Source organism: Opisthocomus hoazin, chromosome 1 (assembly GCF_030867145.1).
Source record: "Opisthocomus hoazin isolate bOpiHoa1 chromosome 1, bOpiHoa1.hap1, whole genome shotgun sequence".
Classification (NCBI taxonomy): Eukaryota; Metazoa; Chordata; class Aves; order Opisthocomiformes; family Opisthocomidae; genus Opisthocomus; species Opisthocomus hoazin.
The window spans coordinates 144608104-144631516 of NC_134414.1; the positions used below are offsets into that span (position 1 = coordinate 144608104).

Sequence of the window (23413 nt, forward strand, 5' to 3'; positions counted from 1 at the left end):
AAAAAGACCCATAATAAACCAATAAATATATAATCATCACAGTAAAATCTGTGAAATTCTATCAAGCAAAATTCAATAGTGTGTGTGAATATGGCAGATAAAAGGATTGTCTGCAAGTTAACCACCAGGCTTCAGGGGAAAATGAGAACTTGCATATTTATGGGCTTAGCAAGTTTACCACTTCTTTTAGCTTTCATGACTAAATAATACATTTCCATGTATTTAATTGAGTTAATTTAATCTTTAGAAAATCTCTTAATGTATTTTTATACAGAAAAAGCTTATCAAGGCTTTTCGTACAATCCTTGTCAAAGTTTGCATTTCAGGAGTTTAGCTTTCGCTGGAGAGAAAGGGGATGGTAGGACAATGCTTTTCCTTCCAGGGTTCCTGAAGTTACTGGAGTCACAAAACTCTTTTTTCTATATTTAGAAAGCAGTAGAATGGTCATTTAATTAGACATGCATCTGATTTTGTAATTTAAGTTTCTGCCAAAGCAAGCACCGTGCTGTTAATGCAAACAGGTGACAAAAAACATTTCTTGAGACTCTGTTGACAACACCCAGAATGACTTCTAGGTAAAAATCTTTCCTTGCACTTGGAGAGTGCTGCTCTAGAGAAGACATGGATTAGGTAGGTTTGCACTCTGTGTGTGCCCTGTTAGACATGAGAGCTGATTTTCTACTTGTAGTTTGTTAGGACACAAGAGCTGGGCAAGCTGTGGGTAGTATGCTTGCTCTTTTTGTTTGGCCAGTCTGTAGTCAGCTTGGAGGGATAGCTGTGTCATCTCACATCTCCTGTTGGCACCTGCAGGTACTGCTTGTGGTTGTGTTAAATAATCCTGATTTATAATAGGCGGGGGGTCTAACGAGAGACTGTGATTTGGTGAGGGCATCCGCTTCTCTTTAGATCTCCATGAGGGTAGCCCTCTTGCACCTCTGCATTGGGATTGTGACACAGAGCGCCCATACCAAAAGTTGGCAGATGTCAATATGCAGTTCATGCTCTTTGAGGAGCTAAGTCATCCCTTAGTATCTCTGCTGACCCTCATCAAAGTCACTAAGAAGTGCAAGTTACTGAGGCTGCAGGTGAGATGCTTGGAAAAACTGAGCCTGCCCTCTGAGGGCTCTTGTGTGTGAACTGGGCCACTCCATGGCTGTTGGGTGGATGGTAGACATTCGGCTTTGGAGAGTTGCTTAAATCAGCTTTAGTGTTTAGACTTTAGAAAAAAACTACAACAAACAAGTGAAGAAAACAAGTTGTTCCTCCCGGGAGAGGCTGGCACCACCAGCATACTGGCAGGTAGGCTGCCAAGGTAGTGACAACACAAGAAAGAAACCTTCCTTCTCTTGCAAAGCTTTTGTATCAGTGATTGTGGGAAAGTTTTGCAATCACTGTAAGAAGGAAATCCAAGGTTTAAAAAAAATGTGGTGGAGTGCTCCACTTCTTGGAGTAGGCAGCGCTTTTGCTGTGACGTTGTGCTGGCTTCAAGCCTGAAAGCCCTAGGGCACGGGAAAGAAACAGCCTGACGCTGCAGTGACACAAAGTAAGTTCTCTCCCTCTGCCTCTCGCTGTCTCTCCCCACCCTCCCATCCTGCTTCTTTCCATTTTTTTATTTGTTTGTTTGTTTGTTTAGTTGTTAGGTGCTAGGTCAGGCCAGACTCGGCTTTGTGTACATCTCAGTGTCACTGAACTTGAAAGAGATTATGTAAAGTGCAAAGGTGCAATTCTGCAAACTGGATTTTTTTTTTGGAGGATAAGCACTGTGGACAGTGGGATGTTTTATCCCTCCTTACAAAAACTATTCATTGCCATTAATTAATTCTTAAAAATTGTCATAAATTACATCTTGTATTCTTTTTCTTGCTTCATTTAATTTTAAACACCACTGGTGTCAATGATTCACAGGTTTTCCAAAGTTCAGATTTTTATAGAGTAGTTGTGGAAAATGTTATGGTTTCATTAGGCATAAGAGAAGTGTTTGTACAGTTTAACATTTTCTATAAGTTTAAGGTAGATTATTAGGCTGGCAGCATATCCTTAAATATTGTGAAAAGGAAACCATGTCACTGATATGAATATTGTTTATTTAACAAAGTCAGATGTTTCACAAAGTTAATCATCAGCAAAATAGAAATCAATAAAGAACGTATTTGCTTTAGAGAACTCTGTCTTTCAGCTCCCGTCATCTAAAAGTTGGGACAAATCAGAATTCACCATACTTTAATTATCTATAACTTCTTTTTTCAATGTTTTTTGATTTGTCAGCTGCTGAAGATGGTTGAAGGAAGGTTAGGTCCCTTTAGGAATTTCATATATGGTTACCTCTGAAATACACATTTTTTGCTTTTCATAGTTGCTTTTGGTGGATCCAGCTGGAGTAGGATTTGGAACTAAAAACTACAAAATTTAAATTAGAATGCTTAAGAGGCTTTATGTCTCCATTAGACATTAATGCCTATTTGCAGTCAGTAGGAATAACTTGGCAACTCAGGAGTGTTGTCCTTTCTGGGCATAGGTGGACATTTCTCAGGGACTCCAGGTTGCTCCTGGGCATCTTGCTTGGGGGAACTGAGCTCTCCAGAGGAACAGAGTGACCTTTGCAGGTTACCCCAGGACCCTGCCACAGCCCTACCACCCCTGGTATAGATAATCTGTCACGACACTAAAATGGCCTCTGCTCATGGGTCAGCTGGCCCCTGGGCCCTGCAGGAGGGGAACTTCGAGATGTTCCCAGAGGAATTAAACAGAGTGGGCTACCTAAGATCCCAGTGTCTTGGGGGGGGAAATATTACAGGCCAATTTCTTGGCCTGTGTTCCTCTACATTCCCCTCATACATGTGCCAATGTATATCAGAGCTAACTGATTGATTTCAGTAGTACTGCATCAGTTTTCCAACAGAGAAACTAGGCAATAGCTCTTTTTGACTTGTTATCATTCCAGATCTCTCTTTATTAGCTGGTTTCCCCTGATCAGCTTAATCTACATCAACAAGCACAGCTAAGATGACTCCTTGTATCAGAACCAATTTTTAAATTGAAAAATTTGCAATCTCATTAAAATAGCTACATTTATCATCTGTCTTGCAGGAACTTGTGGAGTCTTGTGGACTTTTAGTTTCTTTTAATCAGTGCCCTCTTTTTCCCTAATACATCTTTACCTATCATATCTTTTACCCTATTTTTGTCCTCAGTCATCATTTGTGGTCTGATTCTACAAATATTTATCCAATAAATAACATTACTCATAGGAATGTTGATATAATGTTACAGAGTAGTGTTCAGTATTTCTGCCAATTCATAGATAACACAGAGAAAATCCTCATAAATATAACATACTATCAGGTGCCTACTGGATCATACCAAAGGTCCATTTAACCTGGAACAGTGATCAAAAGCGGATACCTAAAAGAGAATATAACACTTGATTCAAGCATGGTAAAGATGTTTCTCTGACATACTCTCTCAGCCTCTAGCTGCCTAGGGACTTTCCTTCTCTACAAAGATTTCTAGAAACTGTCAGCAAGTTGCCTTTAAATTTTCCATCTACCCAAAAAGGTCCTGAAGTCTTTTAGAAAGCAGATTTCACAAAGCAGCTGCACCAATCCGTAACTCATTACAATGTCACTTTGAACACTTTAACATCATGCTTCCTGAGAAAAGGTGTCAATGTGTAGACATCTCAAGTAGTGTCTCACCCTCTAGTATGTCTGAAAAACATTGGAACCTTTATTCTTCTGCAAATAGTAGTTAATCGTAATAATATTTTCTAAACAGGAAGACCTACGTATCAGATCAGGGGGAGGAAAACCATGGACAGTACAATCACTGCAAGCCGACTGAAAGACAAGTCACTCTTTCAGGACACTGATGGCAGCACAGTTCCTGCCAAGAGTGTGTGCCATAATTGTTCAAAGCTAAAGGTATGGAGAGGAGCCCTCACTGCATATTTTCTCTAGAATACTGAAAATGACAATTTGAAGTTCTATTAAAATTCAGCTAGTTCTGTATGACACTTTTTGTCACTATATGTGTTGGAAACAATGCTCTAGGTTGTGATTCCAACCACACAGAAGTCAATAAATGTGTTCAGCAGTCAAAAAGTGAGGCCATATTTTACTAACGAATCATTTAGACTTGTGCTATAGTCATAGTGGTAGTTGCAACTATATTTTTTTATCCATGCTTTTTAGAACAGGGTAAGTAAAGTAGGATTAAGAAGACATGCTATAATAATAGTACCAGTAATGAACAACTTTAAGCTGCAAGTTTCACTAAGGAAGGAAACGGCTAAAACAGTATGTGGTAGAAAGGTAGAAGATGCACACAGTCAATGTCAACTTTGCTTTTCTTTGCAGACATCCTGGAAGAGAAAGGAAAATCTTCTGTTTTAATGAAAACACTAGGAAAAATCTAACCACGGAGAATTAGAAAACAAAACATTTGTTTTTTGTGTTTCTTGAGTAGGTTACTTAGGCATCCAGCCATTTAGAAAATATCGTTTCTTTGCAAACTCAATTATTTTCTCTCTTCAGATATTTCTTGGAGCTCTAGCTTTTTCCTTTTTTGCCAAAGGATTTTCTGGAAGCTACGTGAAGAGCATGTCCAGTCAAATTGAAAGGAGATTTGAAATCTCATCATCAATTGTTGGCATTATTGATGGCAGCTTTGAGATAGGTATGTGTACTTTCTTTGAAAGTGGAGAAATATTGCTTCTTAATACATTTTTCCCCTAAAAGATATCTTTTTTTGTAATCTTGCTGGTTCTCTCTCCTGTTGATGCAGGTAACTTAATGGTAATGGTGTTGGTGAGCTACCTTGGACCAAGAGTTCATCGACCAAAAGTAATTGCTGTTGGATGTCTCATCATGTCCTTAGGAGCATTTTTGTCAGTGATGCCTCAGTTCCTAATGGGACGGTAAATATGGAGAGTTTTCACATAGTGCACTAATTCAATTTGACCATATGAAGTGTTTTTTAATCATACACGCAAGTTAAAAGCTTGACAATAGTAGTTTCTTCCAGATAACTCGAAGGTTTGAATAGGTGGATTTTTTGTATTGACTTTCTGATTTCCTCTCTGAAATCTTGTCTCTTTCTACAGGTAAGTAAAAGAGAAACCCAAGATTTCTACAGAACCTATACATAATTAGGGATACAGTAGGTTGAATTTTTCCCTGGGATGGAGATATATATATATATATATATATGTATATACACATATGTTTTTAGCTGTTCTCCGTTATTATACTTTGATGAACTGTAATGAGATCTTGATAGAAGAGGTTTCTTTCTCCATGGGGGCTAGTCATGCTAAAGTCTTTAAAATTATCAAGATGCGTATCTATCTCCTCTGAACTCAGAGAAAGTTAAATATCTAAATATCCCTGCGCATCTAAGCTTTAGTGCTTACATAGCTGTTCATATATCTCCAATCCTTCAGCATCCTTACTGAATAGCAGTTGAAAATAAACGCCCTCTGTCCCTCAAAAATTGAACTCTGTGCATCTTCTTTAGTTCCAAGGTCAACACCTGTGATAAGGAGAGTATGGAAAGAATTATATCTGGTGACCATGGTATGGAAAGTGTCCACAGTCACTACTTTTCTTGTTAAATAGCAGGGAACCTGCTCTGCAGGGGACAGCACAAGCCAGAAGCAGAGCTATGGAAATATCTGATTTAACCCAAACTCACAGCCCAGTTCTGAAGATTACCCATTCTCCACAATGCTGAGCAAAACCCAGTGGCCATGGGGACCTCACTGTCATCCACCACACTATTAAAGGTTGCCACATGATTACACAGTCAGAGGGAATATCTGCTCTCCATTTACCCCAATGTTACACAAATGTACTCAAGCTGACTTCGATTTACTTAGCAGATTTGCTGTAGTAGCTGGCTGCCTAAATACAAACTGGCACGTGTGTTTTGCACCTGTGTAAATCTCTTTATAGACACAGATAGATTACTTACTACTAGATCCTTGAAAAAGATATGAAGATACCTGTCTTTTTTTAAGTGAAAGCACTGGAAATGGGTTGCCCTTCCACTTTGCCTTCACGTAACAGGAACAAACACGTACAAACACAAGACTCATACACACTTCCTGCAAAGCAGTGTCTTTCATGTGTCAGTTGTGTTTTACATAGTTGTTTTCCAGTTATAATTATGAAAGAATAACTGTTACTGTGGACAACTCCTCTATGAGTGTATCAGCTTGCTCACCAGCATCGTCCGTGGGCCATCCGGTCACAGCTGCTACAGAAATACCCAGTGCAATGAAAAATCTTGGTAAGCAAAAGGTCTGATGCTAGGTTCCCCTCTTCTGCTTGTCCCCTTTGTACACACTCTTTAACTGGATAACAGTAAAACCCCTGTTAGAAACTATAATATATACAAACACACCCTATAATGATTTTAAAAATCCATATTTAATGTAATTTTTCTGTTGCAATAAAGTGTTGTCAGAATTATGTTCACAGAAATGTAAATGTTTATGGCCTGCAGGATGCAAGAAAACAACAGACTCCTATCTGTGGCTCTTTGTGTTGATGGGGAACCTTTTACGTGGAATTGGGGAAGCACCGGTTATGCCACTGGGGGTTTCATATATCGATGATTTTTCCAAAGAAGAAAACTCAGCATTTTACATAGGTAATATGCAAACGAGTGGGTTTTATGCTAAACATTATTTAATATTTCTGTAGCCAAGCAAATACCACAAATTTCTGTCTATCTATCTGCTCTATTCTGGATGATTTTGAGTTGTGAAGAGGCCAAAATACAATGCAAAAAAGTTCCCATGTTTTTTCTCAAAGGAGATTTCCCAGATGCTCCTTTTGATTTCCCTAAGTGGCTTCTGCTACATGCGTCAATTTTTCTGTCATGAAGAGAAGCATAATCAAATATTCATTTATCCAACATGAGAAGTCCTACCTGTCTTATATGGCATATCATCCTCAGTACCATGGCTTCAAAGATTAAATTATCCCTAATCACTGTTCCACAGATTAGAGAATTATCCTTAATCACAGTAATATAAACATGTTACAGAAGCTTTCACCTTTTGAATTTTACGTGCAGCATACTTCCTGATGAAAGCTTTTTAAAGTCACTAATTACCAAAGGAAAAACCAAACCCTTGCCAGGGTGTTGTAACAAATCCCTTCTAATTTGGATTCTTTTGTTGTTGTTTTGAGGAAGATAGCCTATTGCCCAAGACAGAAGGACTTACACCCAAGCTAATTAATTTATTGCCAAACATTTAATAGCATGGAGTGTTTGTGTGGTTGAGGGAGGTCAAAACTGCTGCCTGAAGTAAAGTTGGTGAAGTTGAACTGGTCACAGAGCTAGTAAGACACAGTTTGAGGAGGAGCTCAATGAGTAATGCTACAGTGTCAGGCCATTGCAAACGTCTTCATTTTGGGGATAAGAAAATCTGCAGGCTGAAGAAAATGGAAGTATTGTGAAGGGAGCTGACAAAAAAAAAATCCACTTAGCAGTTATCCAAAATATTTATAATCACCTCTGAGCTTCTGATTAAAGGTGTTTTAAGAAGCTCAGCTGAATTGTTTTCTTGTCAGAATCTGATCTGGGGGAAATCATGACAGGTTGGGAGCTATTGGGGAAGTGAGATTAAAAATACAAAGCTGGCAGAGAGAATAGTATGGATTCAACCAAAATGAAAAATTGTGTCATGCAATTGAAACAAAGTATTGTGTTTATAGAGCATTAAAAGGTTTCATTTTAACATTCTGAATAGTAATTTTCAGTCTCTTCTTCCATTAAAATATTTGATACTTTCATGAACTGACCTGATTTGCAAAAAAAGTGAATGTTGAAATACAGTTTTTTCCATAGAATGGAAATTCCTTTTCTTGATCAACTTTAATTAGTTTCTATATCTGATTTTTTTAAACAAATGACTGAATCAATTTATGATCAGCATTTTTGTAAAATACAAAAAAATTGTCCTATAATGAAAAGACTGCTGTCAAGTCTTGTTGTTGACATTTGACCACTGATCTCATTATTTGACCCTGAGCAAGCAGTTTCACCTTCCTGTGTCTCCTTCTTCTCCTGCCCTGAGATGTTTTGTGGAGTAAGAACAGAACTTATTTTGAGGCAGAGACAGCTTTTTATTAAGTGTCAATGGAATATAGAATTAAAATCCTTTGACAGCAGTAAAACTGGAGTTCCAATAGAAGGAACAGAAGAGGAAAAATTAACCTATTTTTTTTAAGCCACGTTACAGAGTTTAATAGAGGATGGTAGATGTGCTGCAGTCACTAATTTTATTAGAGGCTTTGAATGAATGAAATTTCATCACTGATCTGAGCACTAATATATGATCTTGTAATTATTCAAACTATGGATTCATCAGAAGCATATCTGAGGCCAATGTATGTTGTAAATTTTAGTACCTGTTACACACGAAGTTACTCATCAATAGAAGGGTTGGCTGAGCTGTGTCAATACGCAGCAGCTAATTAACTGATAAGTCTGCATGATTCACTGTCTGTGGTTTAGTCTGTTTGTTAATTACAAACAAGAAATTTTATTTAAGGAAAATACAATAAGAAAATATCACAGTGAACTTATTTGGTTTTGGTTTATCACAATACAAGCACGTTATCTTAGTGAAGTTATTCTTGAATTTAAAGAGTATGCAAGTGTGAAATTTAATTTAAAAACTATACATACACAAAATTATTGCACATATGCTTCTTAGTTTATCTAGTAGCTTCTGATATCTTAAAGAAATACACTGCATACAATATACAAGGTCATTGGTATGGGTCTGCTGGTTTTTGTCAGTTTATTTCAGAAATTTACCACTGAGTACTTGAATTTTGGAGATGATCTTTCATAGTTCTGAGTAGTAAGTTCTGCGTTAGACTCACTGATAAACATTAAGAGCTAATTCCTGGCTTCTAGTGTCAAAATCGTGACTCTGCAGAAGTCAGTCAGTTTGGAAGCATCAGAATTTGATCTAAAATGCCAGATCTTCCAATGAAGTAAAAGAAGGGAACTAACTGAAAGCAATATGCATCTGGAGCAATGAAGCAAAACTGAAAAATCATGTGGTGAAATTATACTCTAAGAATTTATTATAGAAGTCCTTAATCATAAGCTGAGTGAATACTATATTCGGAAGAGAGTTTGCAAAACTAACAGGAGAAAAATCTTTGCAGCAGAACAACATGGTAGGATTTACAGAGCATAGAGCTGAACACGGGCAAGAACTGACAGGCACTTGGTCAAGAATTCCTTTTTTTCTAATAAAGTTAAGCCTGCTGCAGCTTCAAATAGCTCCCAAGTGGCAGTTCCATGCTAGAATTTAGAAATCTGAATCACTGAAATTTTTTTGAAGCTTTTACCCCGTCACTAAACTTCAACACATCAACACACGTGACCAGGGAAAATGAGGACCAAATTATTTTTGCGGATATTTTTATTTTATGTTGATTGGCAGCAGTAGTCACCAAAATCAAATAACGCTGCATTTAGATACCCAGTCAGCAAGATGCAGTCCTAGGTTCCTGCTAGCCTTCACAGCTTATTCATTTGCTCATAGGGGCATCCAGCCTTCTTCTGATCCTCTGTTATCTCCTTTATAAGCAGAGACAGAGCGGGCAATGGAAACCTCAGTGAAGCCAGTAGCAAAACTGAAAGCTGATTTTAAAGAGGTCATTACCTGATCACTAGACTTCTTGATTTTTTTTTTACAGCTGCATAAGTATTTATTAACACATCATTTGGCTGATTTGCTCATTCTGGTGCTGAACGAATCAACAAAGATTCTGTTTAATGAACTTTGACCACACAGAGGCACACTTATATCTTATTGTGCACTGAAAATATTCTCGGGGTCCTGTACCTAGTTCCATGTCCACACACTTTTGTTGTACCTGTCATCTTGGAGGGAACAGGAAGAAAGAGCAGAAGATTACCATCATCAGATCAACTGCTGCTCCGTAAAATTAAACTAGGGACCTGAACACATAGTGCAGGGAGAAGTCCTGACTTCTACAATCACAGAACATCACACAAGGTGTAAGTAGAGTTGCAGGTAGATATATGATCCCTCCAGCGGGCCTCAAGTTATTTGTTCATTAGCTAGCCACCACAAGCTCAGCGATACAACTACAGAAATCTGAGGAGAGAATTAGGGAGGAGGAGGGATAGAAATCATGGCAATCTTATTCTTTTTCTTCCTGGTCCCTCCAAGACATCAGTCTTGCCAGTGAAATGCATTGTGGGATTCCACATGAGACCGCGCTGGCTTCAGTGAAGCCCTGTGCGGTGAAGGAGCCTGCTTGCACATCACAACTAGCGTGTTGGCAGCTTATGGCTTATTTTCTTGCTGGTCAGAAGCTTCCTGTTTGACGTCCCCCAATGGCCTGTGCCCCTCTTCGGTCTCCTCCTCCCTCCCTCCTTTCCATGCCTTCCATGGAGCAGGAGCGCTTGCCCACGCAGTGTTGTGCTCACTCTCCCCTGCTGCCTCCCGTCTCTTGCAGGCCTGGTGAGATCCTCGGGGATGTTTGGGCCGACATTGGGCTTCCTGCTCGGATCTTTCTGTGCCAGCCTGTGGGTCGATATCGGCGTGGTGGATATTGGTAAGAGGCTGCGGGGCGGCGCATTACCAGAGCGGTTGGCAGGAACCTGCATGCTAAGAAGCACCTTCCCAGCTTACCGCTCCAAAAAGGGGGGCTCTCTAGAGAGTTTTTTCCTGCTCAAAGCTGGTGTTATTTACATTTTAACATCTGCAGCACTGTGGTTTGACTGGAATAGCTCTTGATGCAAGACCCCTACCCCTGCTGCAGGAGTTTGTACCTTCTTTCACCATTGTACACATACTTGTTACACACTTGTTGTGCAGCTGAGAACCAACGAGCAGATGAAAGGCCATCCCCGCGCTGAGGGAACAGTGAAAGGCCTATGCTCATGGACATTTTCAACCCTTGGCAAAAATTATGTTATCTCCAAAAGGACGTGGCAGAGATTCATATGGAAACTCATTTTGTTGTTAAAATCACTTTCAGGTCTCTAATCCCAGGGAAAATTTGAGGAAATTCAAGGAAAAACTGTTGTGTTTTGGGATGGAAGAATGAGGGACCAGTGGAAAATTGAGAAAGAGAAGTAATTTTTTGGTGGTGGAGGGCCCTCGTGCTCTCACGTATTCCCGCAGAAAGTGTTGGAAGATGGTGGCAAGGAAATGCCACCATGCGTCTAAATGGAGACATTTGGTTTTGGCTGCATGGGGCTGATTTGATACAAGGTGCATTTCAATGCTTCATGTGAAACAGAAATTGCTTCTGTTCTGGTCTTGAAATAATGTGGATAAGGATACCTATTGTATCCTTAGTTAAATAAAAAATAAATAGTTTAATTGTTCTGCAAGGGTTTTAATCTATTTTCCTGTCTTTCTGTATTTTATAGATGCCATCAGCATAAATCCTAAGGATACCCGTTGGGTTGGTGCCTGGTGGCTTGGATTGCTCATCTGTGGAGCGGTCAACTTCATTGCTTCATTGCCCTTCTGGTTTCTGCCTCACTCCTTACCGAAAGAAGGAGAGAATGAAAAACTGAAGATTAGTCTTTCGCCTGTTCGAGGGGATCACTGTAAAACAGCCCCCGCAGTTCAGCCACAGTTAAAGTTCTCAGAGGCAGTAAAAGGTGAAAGATTACTGCCCAGATGTTTGCATGTGAATTCTGTCTCATGAGTTCATTCAGCACTGAGCATGGATTTGCACATCCTTCAGCAAAACACACATTTCTGCAGTGCAAATGGTGGACAAAAATGCTCTAATTCGTGGTATTGTAACTACATTCTAAGACTGTGTTTCAGTCCTCTCTCCATGTTGGACGGCTGGAAAAAGCTCATGCTATTGCTTTGAGCACCAGTGATTCTCAGTTCGACATGGTAGTTGTCATATGATGTGTTACAGCTATAATCTGATGATGATGAAAAGGGGGAAAACTCCCATCCCTCGTCAGCGACCAATCCACAGCTGGGAAGTTACTGTTTCACTGAGGCCAACATGTGGGAGGGCAGCGCAGGGACAAGTACTACAAGAGCTGTTACAGGGGTTTCACTGAACTCATGGCTCCTATGAATGAGCTCAGTAATGCTAAATTAACTTCATACAGGCAACATCAGACCCAACTACCCATTGCTGGACTCAGGGCTCCAAGGGTTTTATTCGTATTTATGTATGCATGTGCTATCCTTAGTGACTACGGCACTTCCCACAGAAGTGTTCTGAACTCTTGTCTTTTAGGTAAGTGTGTGAACAGCCACACAGAATCACAGAATCACAGAATAGTAGGGGTTGGAAGGGACCTCTGTGGGTCATCTAGTCCAACCCCCCTCACCTACAGTAGGCTGCACAGGATCTTGTCCAGGTGGGTCTTGAATATCTCCAGAGAAGGAGACTCCACAACCTCCCTGGGCAGCCATGCAGGTTTTTGTCCTCACTTTAATTTTATGGGCTTAGATACTCTAATCAAGAGTCTCAAGAAAGGTTTCAGCCTTTTGCTGGGTGAGGTGCTCCCTTTTTCTGAATATCACCCTCATGCAGGGCTATTGCGTGGTTTGTGAAGGCTCCTGCTGTAGGCACCAAACTTTTCACTTGGTAGGTTATAGAGAGTCTTAATGCTCCTCTAGAGACACTCTCCTGTACAGGCACTGAGGATCAGTGCTGCAAGCCTTAGTGCCTTTGGTGAATAGCCCTGTGTCGCATACAAGAAAATAATAAAAGGATTTCTGATTCCCAATCCAGCATCCACCGTGCCATTCAGCCTTCCGGCCTCTGTGAGTCAGGTCTTGGCAATAAGGAAAACTCTTACTTGGACAAGTATATATTTTGATAGGCAAAGAATTGTAGCCCGCAATAGATCCAGTGGTTAAATCAAAGTTAGTTTTACTATCTAAAGGATGTCAGAACAACTCTTCTCAATGTTTAGCAGGGGGTACAGCGTATAACTCTCCGTTGCAGATTTCCTCCCGGCTCTGAAGAAGCTGTTTGGAAATCCAGTTTTCCTGGTGTACATCTTCCTCACTATTCTGCAGTACAATTCTCTTGTTGGGATGATAACCTACGAGACAAAGTTTATGGAGCAGCAATTTAATGTATCAGTGGCAAGAGCCATCTTTCTAATTGGTAGGTACCTGTCCTCCTTTTAAATTCCATTGTCAGAAAGGAAGATTTTATTCATTATTTTACCTTCCTTTTTAAGGAGGAGCTTATGTGAACTTTTTTTGTTAAAAAAAGTATGCAGCCATTTATTAATTTTCCTACCTGAGTTTGAAAATGGATTTAAATTTACATGTTAATTTTCCTGGTGTTCCTAATTTAGTGAGCTAGAGGATTGTTAGAGCTAGGTGGAATTTTTTTAGGCTGAAGATTTGGTTTGAAGAGTGAGATTGGGTTATGAATGTGTTTGTGAACACACACAAACTGCAACTAAGTAACAACTACAAGAAAAAATATTTAATTTAGAAAATGTGTAATGAAATGTGTGATTTTCCTTTTCAGAATAACATCTCAGTATAAATGTTCTTTAGTTTTCATTACAAATACAAATTTTATAAGCAACAAGAAACCAAAATGTAAAATTTTGAGTCATTTCACTCAGGTCAGAGCTCTTTCTCAATTTGCCAGTTCCCTCAATGAGTTCTTTGTAGTGTTCTACAAAAAAAGAAAGAAGAAAATGATTAATACAGTCTCATAACCTGGCAAGAAAACTGGGGTATTTGAAGACATTGCAGAACTGATATTCCATGACTTTAATCTGAAGGCAGCCTGCTTTGCTGTGTCAGGTGCAAATGTGGGAAGAACTCTTTTTCCTATCTTTTCTTGAATACAGGGAAAGTTTTACAAAAATAGCATGACCAAACAACCCAACCAAACAAAAAAGCACATAGAGAAAGGCAACCCCCTCACAATGAAACCTTGTAAAAGCTCTCTCTTTAGCGTGTGAGTACTAGGGCTGGAGTTTGTAAAATGCTGAAGGGATTAAAAATAAATTCAAATCTTTCCATCATTCTATCTCAGAGCAAAATGGAATCCAATGCAAAACGAGATGCTGCTTCCTTTCATGTTCCATTTTGGAGATTTTTTTTTTTCGTAACTTTCAGAGATGTTTGATGTTTTACTTTAGGTGAGGAAGTACCCATGAGCTGAGGCATTGATCTTATTCACTCCGGTTTCTAACAGGCACCTATATAGTTTTATTACATCATTATGCATACAAACAACAGGATAATGAAAAGTCAGGGAATATTGAGGAACTAAGCTGTTTAAAGTCATAACATGACTTGAAAGAAAATAAAGGAGTAAGCAAAATTACTTAAGGGTAATATGAATTGTTAGAACCTCAGAGGATAAGTCCTAAAAAAGGTCAGTATCTGATATTTTGGAAATACTAGAGCCAGATGTGTATTCTATAAAGTGACAATGCAAGAGACAGCAGTTAAGAGTTCTGTTATGTTCTGTTTGCAGGTGTGATACTTTTGCCCATCACAATCCTGGGGATGTTTCTAGGAGGCTTTCTGATCAAGAAGTTCAAACTTCACATAACTGAAATGGCAAAGTTCGCATGCATCACCTTTATAGCAGCATATTTGTTAAACCTCTTGTACTTTACATGCAGTTGTGAGGTGCTCCGGGTGGCCGGTTTGACAGCACCCTACTCTGGGTTTGTATTCCCTTGGGTTTGTGTTGGTTGTGCCATTTGTCATGGTTGCTTCCTGCCCCATGCAGAACGTGGTGCACGCACCTGTATTCCTCTGCTCACATTCTAATCTGCATTTGTTATCTCATCTGGACTACAAACCTTCTACCCTAGCAAACATTTTGGTTTTAATTTGGATGAGGTCTGAAATGTGGCTTCTCTGTTGATTTACTGTAGCATATACATACATCCTTTTGCATACCCCCCTCCACTCCCCTATGTGTCTGTTTAAAGACAACAATTTTTCATTGAAACTGGAGAGTGCTAGGGTGTCTACTAGTGTCAATCAGAGCGGTTTCAGCTGCAGTGGAGCTACTGTGATTGTATAATTTTACCGCTCCCTTGATGGTGATACACACAAGAAAACCCTAGATTTTGAGATAGACTTGTCAGGATGAAACCTAGTGTTGGGGATGGGCAGAATACCCCAATTTCATTTTTCAAATTTCTTTTAAACTGGACATTACTAAATTGTTTACTGCTGGATATTGATAATATATCTCTGTATTATGGTCAATCGCTAGTTAATGCAAAATATATCACAGGCAATTGAAATTTTTATATTTTATATCAAAGCTTTAATTCAAAGCTCTGCTCCTGCTACCATGTAGAGAGTGGGAAGTAAAAAGAGTGTTGAAAGTGGCTTCCCCATAGTCCCCCAATGGCTTTGCCTCTAGAAGGGACAATCTTCTAGATCAGCCTGCATGGGGAGTTATCAGCCTGCCTTGGTTTCTGGAGCTGCTGACCTGCCTGGGTCCGTTTTCTCAGCTGTGAGGTAGAAAGTGGTCATGTCAGGTGTGTGTGCTGCCCAAACAGATGTTCCCCCTCCCTTACCAGAGCCATGGTCATGCTTCCTTGAGAACATTTTGCTGACCCCAGCAGAATGTCACAATTGCCTACTGTTTAAATTTAGCTCCATCTGGTTCAACAAATTTCAAGGGATTTTAAAGGATTAAACTGAATCCAGCAGGGCTTGCTAGATTTTCAATTCAGACAGAAACTCTGTCCTGTGTTTTTTGAAATGGAGCCTGTGTTCAGGGAAAAAGCTAAGTTGTCTTGGTGAACCTGACACCCAGTTCAGCTTTGAGGTTAGTTGCATAAACAATGTCAGAGCTCTGTGCAGGGCAGATAACTCTGGTTGAGTGCAACATCTGATACTGCAAAGTGAAATAAAAATAAGCAGAAACGTCAAGACAGCAAATACTGAAAGAGCAATTACAATTTCTTCAGGAGAACTGAGAGTGGACAATTTAGTAAGTGCTAGGATTGTTCTGATTGTGAGCCACATACGTGTTACCTATTTGACAATTTGTAGTCTGAAGATGAGCAACAGCCAAACAAGGGCTAAACCCCCCAGTTACTTTCCCTTCTATAAGACTTAGGAGAAATGCAGGCCCCTTGAGGTGTGTTTTGGATTGAGGGGTAGGGAGGAAGAAAAGGCAAATTTTGAACACTTTTTCCTTTATATTGTGAGTGACTTCAAAGCAGGGGTGACTTGTAGATGGTGGACTCCTAACACTTTCTGAAAACTGAGCCCTGCTACCATGCCCTCAGAGTTGCTGGCCATTTTTTAAATTTCAATGCTAGTTGTCATCTGCTTAGTTTAGCTCACTGGGGTCTGAGTTTGATGTTTCTTACAGAAATGTTGGTAAAGGTGGAAGCTATGAAAGTCCATAATAATATACAAGTAATGAGGTCTGATAAGAAATAGGGCTCAAGCCTGTCCCAGGTGCAGGACTGCTGCTGCATGCTATCAGAGCTGAGACAGAAGCAGCACTTCCCACTCAGACTCGTGCAACTTTCATTGCCACTAACCAGCTCTGATCCACTGAAAAACATATCAAGGACATCTTGCTGCTGTAGTTGTATGTAGTTTTACATCACTACTTCTAGCACCCAGATGTGCTATGATATCTATGGCTAAGTAAAAGCACAGCCACTCTACAGGTAATAAGAGATTTTAGGTATGATTTTCTTTTTTTTGGGTTGAGCTTTCAAATGAAAAAGTAATACCAAATATTTCCTTCCAGCCAAGAATACCTAGTTTGCCAGTTCCCTGCCTTTTCAGCAACAATCCATAAAAATGTTAATGCTTAATGAAAAATCTCAAGAGAGCTTTGGCTTAGCTGAAATTAGCTTAATCTCCATATGACAACTTCATGGTCGGTTGGATGGTGGAAGATACCTGTCCCTGTTGATTGCTTCAGTTTCTCCACATTTTTCCTGCCTACTCCTTGATATTTTGTTTGACTGTATAATTTGACAAAATAATTCTTTTCTTTCTTTCTGTTGTCCTCCAGACTAAAACATCTTTCCTCCCCGAAAAACAACTTCATGGCCAGCTGCAATGCTGACTGCGGCTGCATGCTGGATCAGTGGGACCCTGTGTGTGGGGGTAATGGGATCACTTACATGACAGCCTGCTTTGCGGGATGTAAATCATCAATTGGCACGGGAAAGAGTTTGGTAAATATACAGGTGGATAGATGATTATAGATGTAGCTAAATTTCTCCATCTATTACTTTTTTGGATTTGTGATTAAGGAATCCTGTAGACAAACATGTCCATTCTATATGGCTTAACCTTGCAGTAGAAACTGAATGAGTACAAGGTTGCAGGAGTTTTTTGAAGAGATGGGGTGAGGTAAGTGAGCTGTTTAGGAAAGACGTGAAAACCTCAGACTCTTGACTTACATTTCTTGAATGCTTTTATTTTTATGTTTTTGTAACTTATTTTCTTCTCAGCAAGATGACCATCAATTTGGCTTGAAGTTTCCCAGTAAACCTCTTAGTGCGTAGGTACAACACAGCTAAGAAGGGATTGCTTTAGAAGAACTTTACTAGCCTGGTTGTTATACTAGCAAAATCCCATGGTGTCAACTCGTGTGCAGCAGACCTGTATAAAATAGTGGGTGCTGGTATCACAAACTGTTACAGATCATACTGGAATTGCCTACTTTCCTGAGCTGCCATAACTCAGGAAAGCAAGTCATTACTCTAAATTGTACAGCCACGAGTTCCCATAAATATAAATCTGTCCAATTTGTTCAGTGCATTAGCAGCAAAATCGTTTCCAGGACTTCAAACATTTCTACATGGGCAAGACCATTGAAAACAGTAGGTTTGCAGAAGTGTGTACAAATGGTTATGTCTTCTGGCAGAAGCAAAATTGCCTTCATGTAGCAATATTGAAAAAGACAGGCAACTTTTTCAGACTTCTGTCTATACGTCCCAGCAGTATTCACTTGCTTCACTTTAGGGGAAATGGCTTTCAAACCCATGTCTCCTGCTGACTTCAAAGGCTGTGAAACAGCCCACTCTCAGTCCACCACCAAATGCTGTCTTAGATACACGACGATAGATATGCATGATTGCATTGTTGGCTCTACTTCTATATTTTTATTGTTGTTCATCTGCTTCACAGGGTTCATGAGCAGAATGGCTGGCTAAACAGTTCACGTTTGAATTTGATAGCTTTGACCCATTCTAAGTACACACAGAGCACCTTCTGTCCTGGCAATGCTAGAGTCACAGTTTCTTTTGTGCAGCTCAGAGTGGCTGGAGAATACCAATGAACTTAGCCATCAGTTTGCAAGGATGATTAGGGAGGTTCTTTCAGCGTAAACAGCAGCCTGTCTGTTATGGGGAGCGAAAAATCTAGCTACTAAAATAGTTTTGTGCCATTGAATTCTGATTAAATAATTTCTCCTTACCTTCTCCTTTCAGGTATTTCGCAACTGCAGCTGTGTGGAAGGACAAGGGCATGGACTTGGCAATTCCTCTGCAGTTTTGGGACAATGCCAAAGAGAAAGCTGTACCAAAGCATTTCCCTATTTTTTAGCATTGCAGACTGCATGTGCATTTATTTTAGCCTTAGGAGGCACTCCTACATACATGATTATGTTTAGGTGAAATACTTTACCTTACCTTGACCATAAAGCTGGGGGAAAGAGAAACATAATACGGTATCTGCTATTTCATTCCTGTTGTGAGGAATGGCATGCTGATAAACCTGGGGCCCTGAGTCTTTGCCTGTACTGAAATCCATCTCTGTTCAGAGGCACAGAAAAATGCCTGTCCACCAACTGAATGCCAGTTTAAGGCAAAGTAGATATTGTGTTGATGAAATGGGTGGGCCTTATGCTGATCCTGAACTTTATTTTTCACCTTCGGTGACAGGGATGTTTTTAACAGAGCAATGAACTTGAAAGAAGATGCGGTGCTAAGCTGTGTGCAGGGTAACTATGCTGTTCACAGTACTCAGGAGAAAAACATTCACCTTGGTTATTTCTTGTTGCTTCAGAATGCTTTCTGTCTTGTGAGGAGTCTGATACTCCCACTTTTTGGCAAGTGGGTATAAACAGAACTATGTTAGCAGCAATATTTTCTTATTTTCATTCCTTCAGTTGTAAAGCAGTACTTTTCTTTTATACTCGGAAGAAAAGACAATGTTCTGTACCTTTCGGATGGAAGCTTCTTTCTACTCATGTTCAATGAATTGCAACCCTCAGTAGTCAGTGTGCATGACTAGATAGCTGCCTTTGCTAAGCTGCAGGTTCTGCTGCAGTATTTTGAAGTGTAGCTGTTCTTACTGTATGCCTGGATTATGGACAAGGGTAACTTTACTGGGCAAACTTTTCACAATACTGATGTGTATCATGAGAAGCCTTTCATGTTAATGCCGAAAAGACAATATATTGGTGTGTAAACTCCAGTTCAGGAACAGACTGGGCATCGTCTCCCTCCTGCTGCTGTGCTAGCTCAGTACTGCCCTCAGCTTTTTGTGAGTTCTTCCAGCTCATCTGATGGACACAGGCTGTTTCTCCACTGATAGGAATGAGGTACTTTTGTAGCCAGATAACTCACATTTGCTGTCTCTCTCTAAAATGCTAGAGGCCGAGGTGGGTTTTACCTGCATGTAGCTAGAAAGGACTGCACACCTTTGTTCCCTCTGTTCACCACTGCACAGTACAGCCCTGTCTAAAGGAAAGCAGCTTCTTGGAGCTGAACTTAGGGACATGAAGTGCCTGCATTTAGTTGGTTCACTTTAATTTTCCTGTGTGTCCTTTCCAAGAAGTCTTTACAATCCGTTCTCCTTGGGATCAAGATCAGTTTCTGTAGATTCTCCCATTTGTTTCAATGAGAGTCCATCCACTGAAGTCAATGGAAAGAGGCTCTATATCTGAACTTAAACTTTGGTGAATGTTTTCAGTTCAGATTTGAGTGAGCTATGCTAGGTAAGCCACAATACTCTTCCAATGGGGCACATGCAGATGTTCACAGAATGGCTACAGCTACATTATTCTATTGTTACTCAAAACAATGTAAGTGTTTTGTTTCCTTTTTAGATCCGTTTCACCAGACCTGAAATCCTTTGCTGTTGGGATTGAAACTTTAGGTGGTAGAGTACTAGGTAAAACCTCATTTCTTTGTGGGATTCAAGTAGGTGGTCAAAGAGATACACCAAAGCTAGCCAGTGCATTGTCCTTGCTCCGGAGGAGAGCAAAAGGTATTTTCCAGAAGTTTCCTCTGTAAGAAGACAAAGCATTTTAAAATGTTTGGAGGAGCTTGCTATGTGTTTGCTGGTGTGCAATTACATATTATGATTATCTGTTCAGGATTTTTTCTATGCAGCAAAGCAATCGGGCAAAGGAAGGAAATTGCATTGTACTTTGGGGTGTGGGTTTTTTTTTTTTTTGATTCGTGGACACAACTACCTGAGCTTGATCGACCTGGATATTCTTAACACCTATGCTTCCTTTTGGTGACCATTTTTCACTTAGAGCTACCATGTACTCTGCCTATTATTTTCTTCCTTGTGTTTATGTACAATAAATAATCATTACAGTTTTCAGGCATGTAGTCTGCCCTGCCTCTAACAAACCTTGCCTTATCTTCACTTGCTTGCTACTTTTTGAGATTTCTTCCACACAGACAAGCCGAAGTACTGGTTTGGATCTCTCTCCTAATCTCCATATTTTAGCTGAATGCTGCAGAGAATCAGTCTTGTGCTTTTATGAAATTGTTTTCTTCACAAAACTGCACATTATCCCTGAAACAGCTTACTGATTATATTAAAGCATTATGACTGTCTGAAAGGAATTCTTTCAGTACTACATAAGTAATACACTTTTTACCTAGTTAGTTTTCAGCAAGTGCTTAAAATCAGCCCTTGCACTCAGCTAACCATTTTTAATGGCAAACTGTTGTGTAATACCTGAGCAGATACATTGGTATATGTAAATATTAATACATCATGCACGTAATTTCACACTGGGGACTGAAAAAGAAATGTTAATTGTATTATTTCTTTAAACAACAAAAGTTGCAATTCTAACAAAAATGCCATTAAAGTAGAATTACTAACATTTCCCTTGCTGAATATAATAATGCTATAATATTCCATACTTTGAACTCCCTTTAGGTACTTAAATATTTTCACAAATCTTGGAACCTCAAAGCTGGAGCTGGAAGTTTAGTCCCATTTTATGCAGCCGTCATTCAGAAACTCTGAGTTTCATTTCCTCATTTCTTTACCATGACATTAAACTCTGAGATCTTCATGTCTGAGATCTTGTAATAAGAATTTTCTTTGCAGGAGGACTCCCAGCCCCTATTTATTTTGGTGCCTTGATAGATGAGACTTGCTTGAAATGGGGCACAAAAACCTGTGGGGGATCTGGATCTTGCCGGGTATATGACACGAAAGCATTCAGGTAAGCTGAAATCTTTGGTAAGGGGTTGGGAATTGGCTGCTGATACAGCTTTGTGCACCAAGGACCAAGGTATACTTTGTCCATGACAATTGTCAATAGACTGATTAAGATACTAAAAACACCAAAACTTCTTTTGACTAGGCCTTAACAGACCAAATAAGCAAAATAATTTTGATTCAGTCTGACATATGATGTTGCAGTACACTCCCTTAAGTCATCACATTTAATTCCTTTACTGAAGCCTTAATGCACTGAATAACTCTGCTTTGGCTTTGAGGGAGATTGAACAACTGTGGAGCAAGTGTAGTACTGGAGACACTCTTCCTCATCCCTCATTTCTCTGCTTCCAAATGTATAAGAGGACTCACAAAATCTACTTGGAGAGGGGACCCAAAGGACTGTGGGTGTGTGGAGAGCTGTGGCCGGGAGCACTGAGTGCTGCCAGTGGGGAGCTGGGGAAGGCCAGGACAACAGGCAAAGTCCCGGCTGGCATGGTTCCTCCTGTCCCAGCCCTAAAACACAGTCTGCTGATTGGGAGTACTGTTCAGACAGGAGGTGTCTCTCCTAGGGGTATAGGAGCTGATCAGAACCTACCTGGGACGATACACCATGAGATTGTTTGCTATTTGTCTGTTACTTCTCAAAATGTGGAGTGATACCTGGCTGAGAAGATGGTTTTGCTAAAGTGCATGTGATGTCTTACTTGTTTCCACCCAGAAGGGGCAAGCTTTATTAATATACACATATTTTGTCACCTTTTTTTCTAGAAATGTCTATCTTGGCCTCATTGCAGGACTACGGGCAGGATGCTGTCTCCTATACATGGTGCTCTCTATTTTAATAATGAAACGCTTCAAACCAGATAGCAAAGAGATGACAGATATTAAAAATACACAAAGATCAACCTGTAAAGAATCAGCTACTGCCAACAAAAAAGAAATTCTTCCTGGTGCAAGAACCTCAGAGGAGAGTGAGGAAACTTGTATGTAAAAAAAGAAATAAGATCTTTTCATAACTCTGCCTGTGCTTCAGTTTTTCTGAGCACAACAGGAGTCTGATTATGACTTCAACAGCTAGTTTACATTTTGAGGGTTCAAAAAACATCTTTGAAACCTTGACTTTTAATTGTGCTGCCCTCTTCCTCTCCTCATCTGAAAGCATAGGGGGAAAATATTTTCAAAGTTTTGGGGGAACTCTCCCGTCCTCTTGCTTTCAGTCCTTTTCTAGATAAACAGTGGGACTAGCCAAAATTTTTGAAGTGTCGTATATTTGATTATGATTGAAAAATTAAAAAGAAGAAATCCACAATAAGATGCTTTTCCATTTTTCACCGACTGTATTTCAAGTCCTCTTGCTCTGTATTTAGTCCTACAGCTTTAAATGGCCAATCATGGCACACTTGTCCAGTTGCTCTGTCCGCCTTGGCTGCATGGGTCATGACCAGAGCTCTTTGTTCCAGACTGGGTCCCACGGCCCGTGCTCAGGTGAGAGCCCCAGGGCCACTGGTGAGCACCCTCTGAACAAGAACTGCACGATGACTCTGGAGTTTGGCTTGAACACAGTAAACAATCCAAAAGGATTGCAAACAACAGAAAATGGTGTACTAATTTTGCAGCACATTTCAGTGTTGGGTTTGAGTAAAATTACTCTGACCTGATGCAATAAAGTGATAGGTGTTTAAGTATCTTTGATTTTATTTGTGTGCATGTGTGTGGGGGCATTTTTATGCTGATGACCATTGCATTTATGCCACATGTGTGTAGATTTCCTTTCTTTTTCTAAGGAACCTCCAATAAGCCTTGAAATACAGTGCTGAAAGCTTGCAAATTCACAGCTTTCCACAGACAGCTTAGTCCTAGAGAGAATCTTTAATAAAGGATGCTTCCGATAGTCGTTACTGGGAAAAAAGTCTCTAAAAATAGTTGATGTGTGATATTTCACTGTAGGTTTTGTCTCCATCA

At 39.8% G+C, this 23413-nt stretch overlaps 1 protein-coding gene across 2 annotated transcripts; it reads left to right on the top strand.

Moving 5' to 3' along the window:
• Positions 1-1510: 1510 nt before the first annotated feature.
• Positions 1511-22909, top strand: LOC104338090 (solute carrier organic anion transporter family member 1C1). 2 transcript variants are annotated; one of them, XM_009944107.2, is made up of 15 exons: positions 1511-1543; positions 3775-3920; positions 4533-4674; positions 4783-4915; positions 6158-6288; positions 6505-6651; positions 10518-10616; positions 11440-11676; positions 12999-13163; positions 14505-14700; positions 17037-17202; positions 18463-18644; positions 20085-20149; positions 21335-21452; positions 22220-22909. In XM_009944107.2, the coding sequence occupies exons 2-15, from the start codon at positions 3810-3812 to the stop codon at positions 22440-22442; spliced, it is 2115 nt and encodes a 704-aa protein (XP_009942409.1). In that variant the 5' UTR covers positions 1511-1543; positions 3775-3809; the 3' UTR covers positions 22443-22909. The 2 variants fall into 2 exon arrangements, with proteins under 2 accessions (XP_009942409.1, XP_075296220.1); XM_075440105.1 differs by lacking the exons at positions 1511-1543; positions 3775-3920; positions 4533-4674 and having other exon boundaries at positions 4829-6288; positions 20085-20245.
• Positions 22910-23413: the final 504 nt, after the last annotated feature.

Coding starts and splice junctions, on each gene's coding strand:
- LOC104338090 (XM_009944107.2), top strand. CDS start 3,810: ATGGACAGTACAATCACTGCAAGCCGACTGAAAGACAAGTCACTCTTT. Junction 6,289..6,504: donor CAGTGCAATGAAAAATCTTG/GTAAGCAAAAGG, acceptor TATGGCCTGCAG/GATGCAAGAAAACAACAGAC. Junction 20,150..21,334: donor TTTAGGTGGTAGAGTACTAG/GTAAAACCTCAT, acceptor TTTTCTTTGCAG/GAGGACTCCCAGCCCCTATT.